Genomic DNA, 14,865 nt, shown 5'->3' with positions numbered 1-14,865 from the left:
CTCCGACATCAGGAGGTCGGAGCTCTTGGCTCATACAGGCAGCGTTAGCTGCAAAATTTTGGAGAGGCTGAGTGGCTGCCTCAGGGCACACACACACGGTGTTCACCGCGCTGCAGCGCTGTGCCACTGTTCCGCTGCCCCTCGCTGTCCGGTGCGGGAACGTTTCCCCGCGGCTGTCGCGGATGGCATCGCCACAGCTCCGCCTTTCCTGCCCTCCCCCGGGCTTTCCCAGGCAGCCCGGCAGCCGCCGCGCCGCTCGCTCAGCCCGAGCGTCCTCCCTCAGCAGCCCCGCTGGGACCGGAGCTCGGACACGGGGCAGTGCCGGACGCGCCTCAGGCCACGCCCTAGGCGGCCTCTCGGGCCCGCTGGCCAATAGCGTGCGCTCCTGCGCGGCCTACCGACCAATGAGAGCTGCACTTTTCTCTAAGCTCCACCTCGGGCGCGTTCAGCCTGCTGAGAGAGTGACAGGTGCACCTGCGCGGTCCTATTGGTCTGCCCGCCACGAGACCGACAGGCTCTCAGACCAATCGCCGTGCGCGAGGCGGGGCCCGCAGCTCCCGGCCGGTCGGCCCCGCGCTGTGACGGAGCCGGGGCGGCCCCGGCGCGTCAGGGCCCGTCCCGTGCTGTGAGTGGCGGCTGCGGCCGCGCCGCCCGCCCCGCGGGGCGGTACCGGGAGCGGCAGGAGCCGATTGGCCGCGGGGGGCGGCCCGGATGTGCGGCCCGAGGGGCGGGCGGTAAATGGGGCTGTGCCGGGGGTAGCGGGAGCGGCGGCGGCGGCGGCGGCGGCGGCGGGGCCTGGGCCGCGCGGGAGGAGCGGCGGAGCCTCGGTGGGTGAGTGACAGGGGCTACAGCGCCCGGCCCTGCCCGGGATGAGCCTCCCGGGCGGAACCGAGTCGGTGGGCGAGGGGGTCCCGTCCCCGCGGCACGGGAGGGCAGCGGGGCTGTTCTGTCGCTGAGGGGCTGCGGGGTGTCTGCGGCCACGGTGCCGTCACCTGCCGCCGGGAGGGGCTGGGCGGGCGCGGCCCGTTGGGGCTGCCCCGCGCCGGGTGCGAGCGACACCGCGGGCTCGGCGGCTGCAGGCGAGGCCCGGCCCGGCGGTGCCGGCGCTCTGTCCGTCGCTCCCCGCCCTGCGAGCGGCTTCGCGCTACCGCACGGCCGCGGCCTCGGCTGGAAACACCCCGGGGCCCGCTCCGGCTTCGCAGGAGTGCTCTTAACCTGCCGTGACCCCCGGCTGACAGCTCCCGCTGGAGCGTCCTGTGCCGGGGCACTCAGCCGGCCAACACCCCGTGTCCCTTAGGCTGCTGTCTAAGAGCAGGTGTCGCTGGCGTAGATTGCAGTTTCCTAGTGGAGTGAGCTCGTAGCAGCAGGTGTTGGTATGGAACGTGTAACCCACCTGTGGAAGAAGAGTTGGCGAACAGGCTTGACTGGTCAGTGCTCCTGTTCGCCGCCACCAGCGCTCCCGTGTTGTCCGGCAGGTTAAGTGTGGATGAAAGAGGGCCTCGGGTCCAAAGGAGGTCAGGAGTGGCTGTGCTGGGGAGAAATGAGATCCAGTGTGAACTGACGGCAACGGTTGCTGGACAAGCGTGTAATACTGTGTGTGCAATATGCACTGTTCTCTGGTGCTCTGCTGAAGTAGCTCAGTTTGCTCTCAGGTGTGGGAGTGGCTCTCTTTGATTTCTTGACGTTTCCTAAAAGAGTGCTCTGTTCCAGGCAGATAAAGTTTTTTTCCCACATTGCTTTAGTGTTGTGTTTGATCAAATAACTCAGTTGGTGAGAGGAGAAAAATATGACACATACTACAACAGTGGGTAAAATGAGACTTTTTTTTATGAGAATATCTAATGTGGAGAAGGAAAAGGTGCAAAAGCAAAGAATTTAAATGTTATGATTTTGCTAGTGATAACTTCAGTTTTTTGAAGTCTTTAGAGTGCTGATGAAGTATCAGATGACTTTACACTTGCTCTGACTGCTGGTGTGTATTGCATACCTGGAGAGTGTGGATGTGAAGTTATACCTGGCAGCAGATGGCTTTTGGTCCCAGTGTGATGCTGTGGATAACTGAAAAGGCCTTTGCAAGAAGCAATATTTGAAGTAGTGTTTCTTCAGAAGTTTTGTCTTTGTCTAGTTGGTGTTTTACTGAAGGGAAAGCACTAGAGAAGAAGGTAGCCATGGGAGGACAGCTCAGGAGGGTTGCTGTCACTTGCTATCTTAAAGCAGGGGAAATCAGTAGAATGTACTACTGAGTGGCACACTGTTGAACTCTTCTGGATGAGGTACTGTGAGTGTTGACAGTGTGAAAGGAGAGAGAGTGGGATGGTTTTGAATGTTTTTATTCCCTAAAAATGAGGAGAGAGTATTGAGTTATTTTGGGAGGCTGATGGTTTTAGTGGTTACAGCACTGGAAGATGCCATAATGGTGGGTGCCTTGGAGTAGACACTGTGCCCTGGGTAGGTGGGAATGGCTAAACTGCCTAGAAATTCCACTTAATAATATCAAAACTTTGCTCTCCTTTGTCTGCTGCAGACAGAGTGAGAAGAAGGATAGACAGTCAAATGTAAATTTGCTGTTACTTGGTTATTGTTTTTAATACTGATTTTAATAATTTCTCTGATTAGTGATGGGTGGTAAATTGCAAGGTGAAGGTACTAGAGATCATAAGCAGTTGTGGATAAGTTTCCTTTAGAGCTAGGGTTTTCCACTTTCATGCTGCATAGGAGTCAGTGTGATTAGAAATAAACTTCTAAAACACCCTGAAAGGCTGCTTAAATGGCCCTCTTGTGGGAAGCTTGTACTCTGAGGTTCTGAGTGCTCCCCTGTAAACAGTATTTTAGCAGGTGTATGAGACTGGAGGCAGTTTAACAATAAATTTAGGATGATGCTGTGTATGATTTATAACTGGCAAGCAACTGGATAAAAGACATCTGTGCAAGACAACCTGTAGAAGTTATTCCTGAGCTTAACTAAAGCTCAAATAATGTTTTATTTGCTTTTAATAGCATGTAAGTAGGCAAAGCTGGAAGTGTACTGAGATACATAGATGCTTTCTGAAGGGTGGATCTGGTGACTGAGCTGCATCTAACATCTGTTCTCAAGCTGCTAGAGAAGTTCCCTGTTTCCCTGGGAGTAGGTTGGGTGGGCTTTTACATGCATGTGTTGTTCTTTGTCCTGCTGACTCCTTTTCTCCTATCTCTGGTTCCGGGATAATGCAACCTGTATTGCCTAGTTGTAAAAAAACTCCAGCCCAAAACAAACACTGATCCCACCCCAATCCCGTAATCACACCAGATTCCAGCTGATTGTCTTCCAGCCTGTACCTCAACTTGCAGCACTTTTCCCTCTTGTGAGGGCTGGAGCTCAGGTGCTCTTTGTGCGTCAGTTCCTCCACCCTCTGGTTACACCGGAGTTTCCCGAGGAAATGTCTCCTACCTTCCTGGCCCAGTGTCTTCCTGCCTTCCTTAGTCTGGCTGGTTTGATGGAAAAGGCCTGTGGCACAGCCCTCTGGCATGACTCTGCTTTCCAGACAAGAGATGGGGAAAAGTGAAAACATCTTCTCCCTGCTCTCACAGGGCAGGACCTGTGCTTTGACTTTGTCTTTTCAGTGGCTCAGAATGATGTGAAACTCTGGCTGCTGAAGAGGAAAAAACACCTGGAGGAACCTGTTGTATAGTGGAATGTTTGAGATGATTTTGGGTGGGGAAATTATTTTTCATCACTTTTCTGAAAGGTGCTTGCATTTTTTCTTAATGGTTAGCTGCTGCATAGCCTAGAAGGCTGTGAATTGAGATTGATGTTTCTCTTAAATATTTAAAATTCCTAGACTTTCTCTGGATAAATTGTCTGGGTATGGTTTGTTTTGTTTGTGGGTTTGTTTTTTTTCTTTCAATACAATTGACATTTATGTTAATTTTAGGAAGATTTTTGGTCATAATTTTCTCTATTTTTGGTTCCCATTTTCTCTATAAACTAATCAGACCAATGGTGAACAGATGCTGCCTTCCTTACTGTATTAAGAATGTAGTGTTGACCACAGTAGAAACCTGTGCCACTGGCTCTGTCTTTCTCACCCACTTTAGCTTTCTTGATCCATGCTGTGCAACTTTCTGTTTAAGAAACTGAGTAAAGTGCCTCAAAACCTCAGGTGATGGAGTCAAAAATGGGAGGGTGAGATGAGGAAGGAAAGTAGGAAGACTGAAGAGGAAAAAAAGAGTGGAGGCAGTAGGCTGTGCCAGACAAGAGGTGCTATGGATCAGAGTTCTTGAACAAGGAATAGCAAGACTTAAAAAAAAAAAAGAGAGAGAAAGAGAGGAAAGTAAGTACATACACAGTAGATGACACTGAAACCCTAAATGTTGCTGAAGTCCTTGTTATTGGGCTGCTGATCTAAAGAGCACTAAGCCTTAGTGCTAATAATGAAACCATTAAATAAGCCACAGAGAAACTTCTGTGTTCTATGGCTTTGTCTGTTCCTGGTGGTGTTCCAATGCCGATGAAAACAAAATGACACATACATGATGCAAACTCTATGAAAGGATCATCTCTGTCACTGGGAATGACAGAGAATTTCTCTAACTGGGACACTTCAGAAATGTGCAAAGTTAAGAGTGTCTGTGAGGGGCAGTTCTTAGCAGGGTCATGGTTCTGTCTGGTGCTGGACTGAAATGGGGAGGTGATAAGCTTAAAATTTGCCCATGCAGAGAGTCTTCCTAAACTGTGCTGAGCCAAGAGATGACCCTTTTTTTTTTTTTCTTGTCATTGGCAAAATGAACGTAGAATGTTCTTTTTCTATCAGAAAGAAGGCAGAGATTCAGGTGCAAAAATAGACATGTTGTTCTTCTGGAGCATATAATAGAGCTTTGGCATTTTTAATTCTTGTCGGTCTTACGTACATGAAGTTTTCTTCTGAAGTTAAAGATAATGCTGACTGCAGAATTAGATCTAAATCCTATTTACATATTGAGTCCTGTTTATCTGTTAAATGCATGTTTGTTCTGTGTACTTTTAGGGTACAAGTCCAAAGGGCCTGAGGACACTCCAAAGACACCGAGAAGTTCCAGCCCCTTATTTGGAATACACGTTATGAACCCTTTCTGGAGCATGTCTACAGGTTCTGTGCGCAAGGTATGTAATGAATGGATGCCAGGAAGGGTTGTCATGCTTGGGAGGGGTGGTAGCAGTGCTGGGAAAAAACATCAGGTGATCTGCAAATAGTGTTTTATTGTGCATTTATCCTGAGGGTTGTGATCACCTTCAGTAAAAGTGTAAACTAGCTTTGAGCTGTGTTAACTGGAATGTGCCTGTGCATAGTCTACTCCAGAATTTGTTGGCTTTTTTTATCTGAAGCATCTTTAAATAGGAAATGTGAAGCAAATTAGATCAAATGGTGGAAACACTTTTTTCTTAAGACATTTTAGTGTCTTGTGTAGAGCTTGGCCATAGCACGTGCAATGAGCTTTGACAAAACATACCTCTGTAGTGCTCTTGATTTTTGACGTTTTAGCAGTAATAAAAACATGGGAGTTCTAGGGTTAATCACTTCTCAGATGTTTAGTACTAGAGCAAATTATGTAACATGGATCATGAGATATTGTTACTAGTCCAGGTCTTGGGCAGGTTAGAGCACCGCAGCTTAAATCCTGCTTTAGTCAACACAGGTTGCCTAAGCACAAGTCTGTAGCCTGCACATTTGTCCTGGCAATCTGTAGAATGATTTTGAGGTCTGTGAATAGTACAGTGTTTGTTGGCAATGGTTTGTTCTTTTCTTCCAAGGAAAGACAGCAAAGGCATAAAAAGGTTCCTATAGTAAAACTATTTAAACTTGGTGCAACTGCCAAGGGGTGATTCTTTGAGTGTAGGAGTGAGCTATAGAATCAGTTCCAAGTGTAATGTTGATGTCTTAAGCACAGGCAGGAAGTGAAATACATGAAACCTTGTTTTTTCATCTCAGTTTTACTACACTACTTTAAAGAGTCTTTGAAGTCTGCAGTGTAAGGGTGTTTGTCAGTAAAAATGATTTATCTTGATGCACTGTGTGCTAGAAATAGATTGACTTGTAAGCTGATGTTATATACTGTCTGGTTTCAGGTTCTAAATAAATGTAAGCCTCCTTAAGCATTTGACCTAATCTGCAGATTTCCTATCCAGCATTGAATACTTTTGTACTTGTAGGTTGTGCTCAGTTAAACAAAAGTCTATATAAAAATAAAATGCAAAGGGACACCCCTTCATGCCCTTCCTCAAGCAATAGATTACCAAAACCCAAGATATGTTTCATCGGCCTAACTTCTAATTACCATAATTTGGTTTAAACCTGTGTTAAAATATATTCATATTTTAAATGTGTCTGAAATATGGTCTGTGATCTCGTGGTTCTCCCTTGATTTGACAGAGATCTGACACTGAAGAGAAAACACTGAGTGGAGAGCTTCGAACCAGTCCCCTGCGAGGATCTGCAAAGAAACAGTTGCCTTCTATCCCAAAGAATGCTGTGCCAATAACCAAGCCTGCTTCACCTGCCACCTCCTCCCAGTCCACTAATGGAACACATGCTTCCTATGGGCCTTTTTATTTGGAGTACTCACTACTTGCAGAATTGTAGGTTTTCACTTTTTTCATCTTTTTTAGGTCACTGGGCTTATGCTTCAGTGGGGAAAACACCCTGCAGGGGCCTAGTTCTTGTATGATATCTGTCATAGTCCTTGAAGGCAGGAAAACATTGTCTGCAGAGTTCTTTCTCTGGAGCAGCAACCTAGATCTCTTGAGACAGGAAGGGAGAAGAAAGATGAGACTTTAAGGGATGCTTTTAGATGTCATTCTCTGAGTTACTACATTTCTTAATATTGAAGTAAGAACGTTGTGAGTTTAGTTATCCTAATGGCTTTTTCATCAGAAATACCAAATATTTGGAACAAGTATTAAAATAGAAGCAAGCAGATGTCAGGTGGGAAGATGCTCATGAATATATGGTGCTATCTAATGGAGTTAGGATGTGGGACCTTCCTTCAATAGTCACATGAAACACTTGAACACTGCCTGATCCTTGATCCAAGTGGATGTTGGGAAGTCTGCAATCATTTCTGTGATATTTATTGTGAAACTTATGAGGGAGGAGTTGCATTTCATCCATCTAGTGATTTGTAGGCTGCTGTGGGAGCATAACAATCTGTCTTGAGAACTTTCTAGTTATATAACTGGTTAGTGCTACAGAGCTGGAGGGACTTCCTCTGTAATAGACATACTGGATTCCCAAGTATGTGGTTCCTTTTGGAATGAAATCCCTGGAGTCCTTATGCAACGCTGAGTCTCAGTTCTTGTATTTAACTGTTAAATTGAAAGCGAGAACTTTCAAGACATTTATTTATTTTTCAAGGAATTGACCCTGCCTTTTAATTCAGGAAAGATATATTTCTTCTGAGTAAATAAATTGGTACTAAAATGCAAATTCATTATTGGGGAACTAATAACAAATACTAGGGAAATGGTAAGCAGAGAACTGTGTTAGTGTTTTGCTTTAAGATTGTTGCTTATTTATGCAAGCGTGTAGAGTTCAGTTTAATGAACCCATACGCCAAGTAACTGGAAAACCTGTGAAGTTAATTTGGTTTTTGGTTTGTTTTGGCCATTGTCAGTGTAATCTTAGCTTGATCTGCAGCATAGTGTCATCTAAAACTGAAAAAAATACTTGTTTAAAATTGAGGTTGAAGTTTGGTCACATTTCAGTAGCAACTACAATTGATTGTGAATCTGTGTTCAAAATTACTAAATTGAATTTATTTTTTCTTCCTTACTTTGAGACTGGGGATTCAGTAGAAAATTGTAAATTTCTGTGCTGGTGTATATTAAATGCATGAACTGAGGGAAGAGTTTTTCTGCTTCTCTAGTTTTGTCAGGAGGAATAGTGTTCTCTGCTAGTAAGTCTTCAGGTGGAGTGGTGCAAAAAGCAGAGGGGAAAAGAGTGTGATTTCACTATATTTGTCAGCTCCTTCTGTGAGTAGCCTTGGGAATTGGGAGTGAGTTTGTGGGAGAAAGCCCTGTTGGGCTGTGGGTGGTGCATGCTGAGTTTGCTGTGTCAGTGTGCTGTGGAGCTCTCTGAGTGCTCACTCTGCTTGCAGTACCTTGGTGGTGAAGCAGAAGTTGCCAGGTGTCTACGTGCAGCCCTCGTACAGATCGGCTTTAAGTAAGTTTGAACTTTAAATTTAAATTGTTTTATATATGTACATTTGTTAATTCTTTCACTCAAGCAATCTTTCTCACTTGCAGTGTGGTTTGGTGTGATATTCATAAGACATGGGCTCTACCAGGATGGTGTGTTCAAGTTCACTGTCTATATTCCTGATAATTACCCAGATGGAGACTGCCCGGTAAGTGGTTGTGCCTTGGCTTTTTCTTCTTTCCTGGTGGTGTAAGTATAGCTTTTTGTTAAAGCTGATACACCAGTTAGTTTCCCTTTTTCTTGAACTCATTTTGTTCACTTGACTGGGCTCATTTGCCATGTCTTGTACACATTTGCAAACCACTGTGGAGGAATTGCATTACTCTGATTACTGACACTGGTGTGGAGTGAACTTCCTGAGGTCAGATGTGTTAGGGTGTTAAGTAATCAACCAGTTCTTTCCCTCCACTCTTGATTTGCTACTTCCTCTGCAGGAACTTGAAATTGAAGCCCTTAAAGAAGTATCAGAATTCTGAGTAGTGATATAATGGAATGTAAAATCCAGACACCTGTGCTGTGCTTGCTATAATACTGCAGGATTTCTTAATTGTCTCTTCTAAGTTACATTGAAACAAGGAACTAAAAGTTTGAGGAGAACAAGGTGAAGCAAAGGGAGAAGGAGATAGGTAGTATGGTATTATATTCCATCTCTACTTTCCCTTTAGTGAAAATATTCCAAGTTATTAGACCAATTTTAAAGTAAAAAAAAAAAAAATGCTTTGTGGCTGTCAGACTCTTCAGAGCAGCTTACCCTCTTGGCCACACTTCTTTAAGAGGGAGACTTGATGGCAGGTGCACACAACTGCTGTGTTGGGTAGCTGCCTGCTTGGTGTCAAGTTTTATGTAAAGTTCTCATCTTTAAAATGAGAGAACTAGTAGGAAACCTTTCTCTTGAAACTCAGTTTTCTTTTGGAAGAGCATGTGAACACTGGAGGAAATAAGCTGTACAGAGCTGAAGACACCAAGGTGTTACTGCACAGTTTACTGAAGTGTGTAGGATAAAAAAAAATTATTGACTGTAGCTCAGGTATGTAAAAAGCTTTCAGTCACAAATAGCTAAACCAGAAAAACTCCTTTAATCTGTTCTTATCTGATATTATTACCTGTGTTGGCACTAGTGCCTGTGCAGTTAACTGGATTAGTTTCCTTATTTGGTGATAGCATGTGACAGAGGACAAGACCCTGCATGTTACACAGGTGTGTTGGGTTAGTTTCACAGCTGGTAGAACTCACTTGCAGTTGCTGTCTTTTAATAAAGTATCAATTAACTGCTATTAGGAAGCAACATTTGACTGACCTTTACCCACTGGTGTTGGCATTAGGATTGAAGCTGTCATAATGAATTTTTTTTTCTATTACAGCGCTTGGTTTTTGACCTGCCGGTCTTCCACCCACTAGTGGACCCTTTATCTGGTGAACTGGATGTGAAAAGAGCATTTGCAAAATGGAGGTTAGTGCTGACAATTTGATGGATAATTTGACAAGTTTGGTCCATTCTTCATGGTGCTTTGTTCTTTTTAGGAGAAATCATAATCACATATGGCAAGTGTTAATGTACGCTCGCAGAGTCTTCTACAAGATTGATACAACCAGTCCTCTGAACCCTGAGGCTGCAGTGCTGTGAGTATCCTCCGTGTGTATGGGCATGGCCTATTAAGATGTTTTTAGCATAGACTTACAGAATCAAGAAGTTTGTAAAATTCTGTTCACTTGTGGTCTCTGCCTCCAGGCTTGGTTGTGTTAGGAACTCAAGCTGGGGTTTGCTAAGTCAGTGCTTCTAGAGCAAACTTGTGGCTCCTTGCAGTTACCTAGCACTACTTACTTCTGTCTTGCAGGTATGAAAAGGATATTCAGCTGTTCAAAAGTAAAGTGGTAGACAGTGTCAAACTATGCAGTAGTCATTTATTTGATCAGCCCAAAATAGAGGACCCCTATGCAATCATGTGAGTACTCTGAGTAAAATCACCCTGTCCTAATGTTTTGAGAGCAAGTTTTGGTGTAGTTGCTGGTGGCAACCTTTCTCTGTCAGGCTGACCTGATTTTGTTATAGAAAAAAAATCTCAAAATAATAACCAAACAAACCTCTGAACAAAATAAAAAGCCCTTAAACACCCACCTCCCTCAGGCAGAAATGCCCATGAATTAATATTGCTTTCTGGCTTTCCTGAGCTCAGTTTGCATTACTGTAGCTTTGGTCAGAATTTTAAAATTCTTCTAAAGCTTGCATGCATGGGGGATGGAATAATCAGCTTCATGGGGAATATGAGTGGTTTATCATGTCACGTGTGCTGAATTTCCAGTTCTTAGAAATTAAAATCGAAACATTTATTGTTGAAAAGATCCATGACAATATGAATTTAGTTCTTAACTATATGCTTTAACACCACTTATTTACTTAAATTTCAATGAACTAAACAAAGGAAAATCACTGCTTTCTGCTCTCTCTGTGCTGTGGTGTGCCTAAATGCCAAGTAAGAGGAAACTATGCTTTTTCCATAGTTTTTCTCCATGGAATCCAGCTATACATGATGAAGCTAGAGAGAAGATGTTGACTCAGAAGGTACGTGCAAAGTTCCCATTCTCACTCTAGGAAGGGTTTATTGTCTGATACAGGAAGGAAGATTCTCTGTCTCTGTGTACTAGAGAGACCTTTTCCCATCCCTCTTTTGGCTCAGCAGCAGTGCTGGAGCTGCCATGGTCTCCTAATGAAGCAGTTATGTCACTGCTCTAACTTCAGCATGTGAGGTAATTAGTCACTTAGCCAGAAAGCTCTGTTAGTACAACTCTTGGCACAGAGCAGATTTTTTTGTTTGTTTGTTTATGGATGGAAGGGATGAAGAGATTCACTGGCAGCCTGTTTGCTTGTTCTGCACTTGTCATGACTGTTACCATTTCTCCATTACCTGACAGTCCCCAGCTTCTTTGTTCTCTTCTGTTGAGATCTTTCATTACTGAATCAAAGCTTCAGCACTTTCTTCTCCTTGCAAAGATTCTCAAGCAGAGAAGACAAGCACAGTCTCTTGCTCACTTCTCTAATGCTGCAGATTTCTGATGAGGCAACATCAGTTCACCACGAGGTGCTGGGAGTTCCTTCCATCACTGAGTGCTCTTTCTGACAGAGCAAGAATGTGTTGGCTCATAGAGCTTTCACCTGATGGGTGATGGGATGTGAGACATTCAGACTGTTCATGTGTTTTGTTTTCTTAATTACTGCTTTGCACTTGACAAGGCACACAGCAATTCTGAGTCTGTACTGAGTGGCCTGACAAGTCAATCCACTTGTAGTACAAAGGGATTCTGAAACAGTGGCTGCTGTCATAGCTGGACTGGCAAGGAAATGCACTCTGAGTGTTTTGGTTACTGACTTGGCATAAAGCTGTGTTATTGTTTGCTGGGGTTTTGGGTAAGGAAAATTTTTTTTTTTTGTCAGTTTGAACTTGTCTTCCACACTGCATGCTTTACCTCATGTTCTTGCATGTCTTCTGGCAGGAACAAAGTTTTTAAATTGATCTTAATACAGGATGCTGCCTGAGCTCAGTGTGGCAGTACTCGCAGCTGCCAGAGTCACATCAGAATCTTAGAACAGACATGAAAATATTTTGGCCAGATTGACTTCTTGATGTTCATACAAAACATAAGAAATACTTTTGATATTTCTTTTTCTCATACCTTTCTCCTTCATTCTTCTCTTCCTTCTTATCCTTAAATCAAAGACAAATAATAGGTTAGAGTGCTTGAAATGGAAAGGGTCTGATATTGTCTCAGAGACTGATAGCCAACAGTGACCTTTCTTTTGTCCTGTTTTCTTTGGTGATGCCTGTTGATTTCTTTTTAGGTGAAAACAAACATCTTCAGTAACTATTGCATGCATGGTACTGTGTTGCTCCAGTTGTTTGTTGATAGGAATGGCCCAGCTTCTGTGCTGTAGATGTGTCCCAGAATGTCAGTGTAGCTGAGAACATTCCTTGTAAAAACAAGTACCAAAATCTTCCTACAGCCCCGGATGCTTATTCATTACCCCGGAATTTTGTTCCTTGGGAAATAGCTAGGCCATTTAGGAAGGGCAGTGATGTCCCAGTTCCCTGCTGAACACTTGGCTTTTCCAAGGTGTGGTTCCTTTGCAGCATGGGAGAGGCAGCTGCCACTGCCAGGCTCAGGCTTAACTCATCCCTCTTGTTTGCTGTTGTCCAGCGTGTTGTGGCAGGTCTGTCACACTTGTCGCCTTTGACACAAAGCATGGGGAGGGGCAGAAGTGCAGGTTCTCTCTTTTGCTGCCTTAATTTGCTTTGTCAAGTAAAAGACTTTCCATGTTATAACCAAGTCTGCTCATGCAGTTTTCACTTTCTAGAGCTCAGCACACCATTCCAGGTTTGATGTAGTTGTTGTACACTTCCTGGTATTAAAATAATTCTGCAAGCTCTTCTGCTGCTTTGGCCAGCTAGAGGAGATGTCTGATTTACTAATATCTAACTACTTTGAATCTACAGATGCTCCAAGTTGTATCTTTCTTCTTCAATTTCAAGCCTTTTAATTTTTTTTCTTCTAAATTGCAATACTGAGTTCAAAATGTTGCACTGTGGGGTAATAGTTGCTGTTCAAGCCTTTAACTGTGACAAATCCTCAGGGAAGGGAAGGACAGGACCATCCTTGGAAAGCATTAGGAAACTCTGATGTTTAGCAAAGGCATTAGTTGCTACTTTGGCACATTAATTTGGGTTCCTTACCACCTGTGGAGTGCGGTGTTCCTCCCCAGCATGCCCAGCATTGCCGGCAGAACTCCAGGAGCAGTGCTGGGCGAGGTTTGGATTGACATTTCTGTAGAACCAAGAAATGTGCTGAAGAGCAGTGCAGTGCTGGGGCCTCTAAGCAAGAGGAGTATCCTTGAGTCTTTATGGTGGGATAGGGCAGCTGTACCCAAGTTAAGTCCTTAAAACTCCTCTCTTGTCAGGGTAGTTCTGCAGATGCCACACACATTCCTAGAAATTAAGCCAGTGGCCGTCTTACTATTCCCCTTTGAGGAGAGGAAATGGTGCAAGTCTCTTTTGTGCTTGTATTTGCTAAAGGTAAAATAGATGGAGGGGGAGCTGAGAGGGTTTGGGTATCTTACAATTGTAACTTTAGCTTTATTTTCCCCAGAAGAAGCCGGAAGATCAGCACTGCAAAAGCATGCACGTCTCTGGCCTGTCCTGGGTGAAGCCTGGCTCAGTCCAGCCCTTCAGCAAAGAAGAGAAGACAATGCCCACTTAGCTGTCCTGGACACTGGTGCACAAAACACTTTCTGGGGGTGGAGGGAATGTAACGGAGGGAGAAACGGCAAAGCAGCAGTTTCCTTCTTGACTACGGATTAGTAAAACCCGAATGGTAGCAGTGACTCCAGTAAACCTGTTCAATGGATTACTGACTCTTAATGTTTTACATATGCATTAGGTTTTAAAGGCTTGCCTGGAGTTTGGAAGTCTCTCTTGAACACTACAGTACTTCTCCCTGAAGACTGTCTAGGATGGGTAATTCCTCAGGGCTCTGGAATGCCTGGAGGTTTTGGGTTGGTTTTTAAGCTTTTATTTTTTCCCTCCAGGAATAGCAATTTTTTAAAGAAGAATCTTAAATTACTGGCGGAAATATTAGTATTGGAAATACGATGCCAGAGTTAAGCTGTGTTCATGTAAACTAATATAGCAGAGTTAAACACTATATTTAATGGTTTTAAATACTTTTGGTTTCTATTGTAAATATGTTAGGATTTGAAATTGTAAATAGACGGTTCATTGACCCCATTTAGCACTTTCCAGAAGTAAAGCTGGGGATGATGTATGATGTATTATTGATTTGTAAATGGATACTGTCACTAAAGCGCACATTAGTCTGGCAGGGTGAAAGCAGAATGTCAGGCTTGTTAGACTTTTTAGTACAGAAACACTAAAATCAAAGCTTTTAATGGTTGTCTCTTGAGCTAATAAAATCTTAGAGGGTTTTAGGTTCCCTAGGTGTCTAGGGGATTTCTTAGGATAGTTGACTGATGTGTGTTAATAGTGACAAAATAAAAAGAAACTGTGCTCTAGCTTTTGTCCCTGTTAGTCTCTACTGTGGACACTTAGTGAAGAGTGGGAGTACCTGGCTGCACAGGGACTTGTCTGCACGGGTGTTTGTGATGCTCATAGGATGCCAGGAGCAGCTCCGAAGTTCAAGTGGACTTGGGACAGATTCTTACTTTTCCTAATGCCACAGCATGGTGTGATGCCTCTTCTTGCCTCCCTGGAGTGTCCTATCAAAACCTGTAGCGCTGGCCCCTTGGAGCTGGGCTGCGTTTCCTTTGACTCCTTTTGCCTGTACTGGTGGCATTAGTGCCAGCCAACTGCCTTGGAACAGCCTGTGGTGACTTGAGGTGTTTCAGGAGGGTGGGCAGTGATGTGGGGTTTGTGTTGAGTTCTTTTGTGTTCTGTTTTTATCTGACCGTTAAATTCACTTGTCATTTGCAACCTGTTCTGTTTGAGAACAACTCCTTGGCTTCTAAGGAAATAGAGACTTTCCCATGTAGTGTCATACACTCAATGACAGGAAGACCAGGTGGCTTTGTGGCACTTGTCTCTGTCAGTGTTCTGAGTGGCATATGTCCCAATAGCCCCAGTATTCTGGACACCTGGCAGGTTATGAGGAA

At 44.2% G+C, this 14,865-nt stretch overlaps 1 protein-coding gene across 5 annotated transcripts in view; it reads left to right on the top strand.

Moving 5' to 3' along the window:
• Positions 1 to 679: 679 nt before the first annotated feature.
• The window catches only part of AKTIP (AKT interacting protein), a 1,131,926-nt gene continuing 1,117,740 nt past the window's right edge, over positions 680 to 14,865 (top strand). For 2 of the 5 annotated variants that reach the window (XM_050978823.1, XM_050978824.1), the window contains exons 1-8: positions 680 to 831; positions 5,004 to 5,119; positions 6,387 to 6,592; positions 8,110 to 8,174; positions 8,258 to 8,358; positions 9,572 to 9,660; positions 9,732 to 9,830; positions 10,046 to 10,153. In XM_050978823.1, coding sequence (XP_050834780.1) covers positions 5,078 to 5,119; positions 6,387 to 6,592; positions 8,110 to 8,174; positions 8,258 to 8,358; positions 9,572 to 9,660; positions 9,732 to 9,830; positions 10,046 to 10,153 — 710 coding nt within the window. In that variant the 5' untranslated portion in view covers positions 680 to 831; positions 5,004 to 5,077. Of the gene's footprint in view, positions 832 to 5,003; positions 5,120 to 6,386; positions 6,593 to 8,109; positions 8,175 to 8,257; positions 8,359 to 9,571; positions 9,661 to 9,731; positions 9,831 to 10,045; positions 10,154 to 10,709; positions 10,771 to 13,346; positions 14,269 to 14,865 lie in introns of those variants that run through there. The other 3 variants (XM_030227469.2, XM_030227467.2, XM_030227468.2) reach the window with 3 other exon arrangements.

Source organism: Serinus canaria, chromosome 11, assembly GCF_022539315.1.
Source record: "Serinus canaria isolate serCan28SL12 chromosome 11, serCan2020, whole genome shotgun sequence".
Taxonomy (NCBI): Eukaryota; Metazoa; Chordata; class Aves; order Passeriformes; family Fringillidae; genus Serinus; species Serinus canaria.
The sequence above is the reverse complement of the archived record's forward strand: the minus strand, read 5'-3'. Positions and strand labels throughout refer to the sequence as shown.